At 40.6% G+C, this 4007-nt stretch overlaps 1 protein-coding gene across 1 annotated transcript; it reads left to right on the forward strand.

Moving 5' to 3' along the window:
* Window positions 1–377: 377 nt before the first annotated feature.
* Window positions 378–2696, forward strand: fezf2 (FEZ family zinc finger 2). Its single transcript, XM_076268509.1, has 4 exons — window positions 378–1185; window positions 1417–1551; window positions 1673–1805; window positions 2446–2696. The coding sequence occupies exons 1-4, from the start codon at window positions 397–399 to the stop codon at window positions 2694–2696; spliced, it is 1308 nt and encodes a 435-aa protein (XP_076124624.1). The 5' UTR covers window positions 378–396.
* Window positions 2697–4007: the final 1311 nt, after the last annotated feature.

Raw genomic sequence — 4007 nt, forward strand, 5'->3', positions numbered from 1 at the left:
GCTTGTAAAATGTGACAGTGCGGTCACGCAACTCTCCCTGAATACATCTGCTGTCGCTCCGAAAAAAGGTAAACTACAACACTGACTGGGACGCACATTTGCCATTCCGTTTTTCTGAGGTGTGAATAGGGATGAACTTAGGGGGGGGGGGGTTCTTTTTCTTTTCCTAACGAGCTCTGTAATGTCCTGTTAATTTTGTGTGTACTAGTTAATGAGCATTAATCTGCTACCCCTGGTCGCTATTGTTCGGGCGATGACCATTTGAATGCAAATGGCTGACATTGTAAAAGCAAGGTGCTTATTAAACCAATGTGTGTCCTGGCTTTTCTGAAATTCAGGAGGCGAGGACTGGGCGGCCGGCTGCGCGATCGCTGCTCACACCAAGTTGGACTAAAAATGGCAAACTCTCTTCCTCTCGAAACGGTCATGGCCTGCCCGGGACTAGGCAGCAGGACAGGGGCCACTGCTGCACCGAAGGCCCTGGCTTTCTCCATCGACAGGATCATGTCCAAGACTTCGGAACCAAAGAGCTCGTCGGGCGACCGCCGAGGACTGGACGTCTCCGAGGGCAAAAAGATGGTCGGCCTGTGTTCTCCTATACCCTGCATGATTCCCATCCAGCATTTCGGCTACGACTTGCAAGCCAAGGCGCTGATGAACTACTCCGAGTTGTGGAAAGCTAATTTTCGGGGCACACTATGCACTTCTGCCGGGATGTGCAAAGCCAACTGCGGGATGTGTGGCAAAACAGACTCGGGGTTCAAGCACTCCTTGCTCCCGGGGGCCAGAGTGATCAAACCCCAAGTCATTCACCAAGCCATGGCGATGCCAACCAACGGTTCTTTGTACTATTTCAATTATTTGGACTCTGCATATCACCAGTCAGATTTGCTAAGCGGACATTTGTTCTCATCTGCCTTGGCTAATTCTCAGGCGCAAGCTTCCCTTAGCGCACACCACAAACTTCTGCTGTTGGAGAACGCAAAACTGGCTAGCGCTACTGCGGACAAATTCCCAACACCGCAGTACCCACATAAAGAGCACCTACCGGGACAACTGGACCAGATTGTGAAAGAGAACCACACCTTGGCGTCGGAGAAAAATGGAGCGAAAGCGCACAATAAAGCCAATAATTGCGCAGCGGACGGGAAACCCAAAAACTTCACTTGCGAAGTATGCGGAAAGGTATGTAAGATAGAACCGTTTTCACTTTCGTTGCTCAACATCATAATCAGTACATATAAAGTGTACAAATAGGCAATACCGAAATGTCAGTTTATATTTAGTTACTGATTTGGCTGTGATTTCTAATTTGGACAGCGTTTGAAAAATGTCTAAAAGCAAAAACATTTAGGTGGCTAAATGATAGCATATCTGCACAGCATAGCTGAACATTCGTTTGTATTTTTTCCACAGGTGTTTAATGCCCACTATAACCTCACGCGTCACATGCCGGTACACACGGGCGCAAGACCTTTTGTGTGTAAAGTATGCGGAAAGGGATTCCGCCAGGCGAGCACACTATGCAGACACAAAATCATCCACACGCAGGTGAGTGAGGGGAGCTATTACTTGTTCACCGAAATCAAAGCCTGTTAGAGCTATTTGATATATTCACTTGGGTCTGACTTCAAAATAAAAAAAAAAAATTTCCCCTTTATATTTTTTAAAGGAGAAACCACACAAGTGCAACCAGTGCGGGAAAGCGTTCAACAGAAGCTCAACCTTAAACACTCATGTCAGAATCCACGCAGGATACAAACCTTTTATCTGTGAATTCTGTGGCAAAGGTTTTCATCAAAAAGGTAAATACACTGAACAATAAGCCTTTTTGCTAAAAAATGAAATGAGATGGTAAATTGTAAAATTGTGAAAATATGCTTAAGAAGAAACCACATTATCTGTAAAACAATAGGCTATAGGCCTAAGTATTGACACTGACGCAAGAAATAAAATAGAATACTAGGCTATAGAGAATTGCAGTAGGCTGACCTATATATTGTATACAAATAATAAGATCTTCATCCACTCTTTCGTTTAGTTGGCCTGTTGCTTAAAAGTCGCTTAAAAACAAATGGAGTGGATAGAGATGCCATTTCTGCCGTGAACAAGCTGGTTACATCAGTGCAAATGCAAGCTGTCATTTTACACTAACTAACTCTCCCCTTCAGATTTTTGTCAATTCCTATGGGTCAATGGATAGACCTTTCACGGGTTTTTAATCCGACAGTTTTCGGCTGTTTTGCGGTTGATCTTTACAAAGTTTGACAACTTCTTGACTTCAACATGCAAAATGCTGATTAATGAAGGCTGGGGGATGAAAGTCTTTTGTCTGGCGCTACCTAATTGTGACCCGTCGACCTCGTGGAGAATGAAGAATTCTCCCATAATTTTGTTGCTTTAATGTACGTCATGTTTACATTGTTCCACAATTTTCGTTGATAGGAAACTACAAAAACCACAAGCTGACGCACAGCGGAGAGAAGCAGTTCAAGTGCTCCATCTGTAACAAGGCCTTCCACCAAGTCTACAACCTTACTTTCCATATGCATACCCACAACGACAAGAAACCCTTCACCTGCGGCACGTGTGGCAAAGGCTTCTGCCGGAACTTTGACTTGAAAAAGCACATAAGGAAATTGCACGATAATACGATAATTGCGGGAAATGATTCTTCCAGAGGACTCCCAAGCTGAGGCCAATTCAAGGCCGCGGATGGACTGATGAACAGATATATTTCTTTCAATTTGTTGTAAATAGACAATTCATCTCATACAAAATATCCTACACTGCTGTAATATGACATTTCCGGGCATACGTTTTTTTAATTGAATAGCAGTTCGATTATCCTTTGACTTAATTGTATATAACTATATTAATAAAATGTTATTTAAAAGTGTTTACCTGAACGAAGTTTTATGCATAAAACTTGGAATTATAGCTACTTGAATGTCAGACAAATGTATCTATTTGTGTGCGTAAAATCCCTGTTTGGTCATTTGTTGGCATCTATAACTATGAAATTGTTTAAAATAAAATGCAATCGAATACGTAAAAAATAAGCTGATAATACAGTTTTCAACATCAGCTAAATCCATGTTGAGACGAGGGGAGCAAAGAGAACATCTGTTTGTGATAGCACAATTATTGGAATACAGAACCTTCTCTTGGTGGTATAAATGATAATTATTATTATTATTATTATTATTATTATTATTAGTAGTAGTAGTAGTAGTAGTAGTAGTAGTAGTATTATCATTATTATTATTATTATTATTATTATTAGTAGTAGTAGTAGTAGTAGTAGTAGTAGTAGTAGTATTATCATTATTATTATTATTATTATTATTAGTAGTAGTAGTAGTAGTAGTATTAGACTACTTTATTATTCATAGCATTATGGCGCGGTGGAAATAACCCATCAAGTAATGAAGTGTCAGAACAAATTATTTGTTTGGCAATTAATCCTTAGATTTGTTGTCACTGGACGATAGAGAGGATAGAAAATAAGTATTTTGCTTGGATTTGTGAATGAATATAAACTGACTTTATTTAGGCTATGGCCTGCCGCTAACTGTGGTCATATTTTGGAATTTTGGAATTGTATGCCCATATTGACCATGCCGGCACTCCATATTTTGTAATTTACATATTTGTCTTTTTTCTCCTTCCGTTGAACTATGATAGGCCCTAGGAGATATATTTAATGTAATCACCACGTGACAGAATATAGCTGAAACGGTTAAAAAGAAGAATTACTTTCCAATATGACAACACACTTGACACCGTTTTAATGCCTCAAATTATCAGATAAAACATGGACTCTTCAAAGCCCATTACATTAATCAGCTAACGGGCCTCGGGGGAACTCTCAGCGCATCTACCCATCCTCATCAGTGCCCTGTGTCATAATAAAACCCTTGGACTAAATCAGCCACGGTTTCGCTCATCTGGTCCACTTTAATGTGGAATCATGAATTCTCTGCACGTCTCCTGGAATAATATTA

The sequence above is a fragment of the Alosa pseudoharengus genome, unplaced genomic scaffold (assembly GCF_046254945.1).
Source record: "Alosa pseudoharengus isolate Yale_2024_CS ecotype anadromous, Long Island Sound unplaced genomic scaffold, YU_APseudo_1.1 YU_APseudo_1.1_scf_5, whole genome shotgun sequence".
NCBI classification, from domain to species: Eukaryota; Metazoa; Chordata; class Actinopteri; order Clupeiformes; family Clupeidae; genus Alosa; species Alosa pseudoharengus.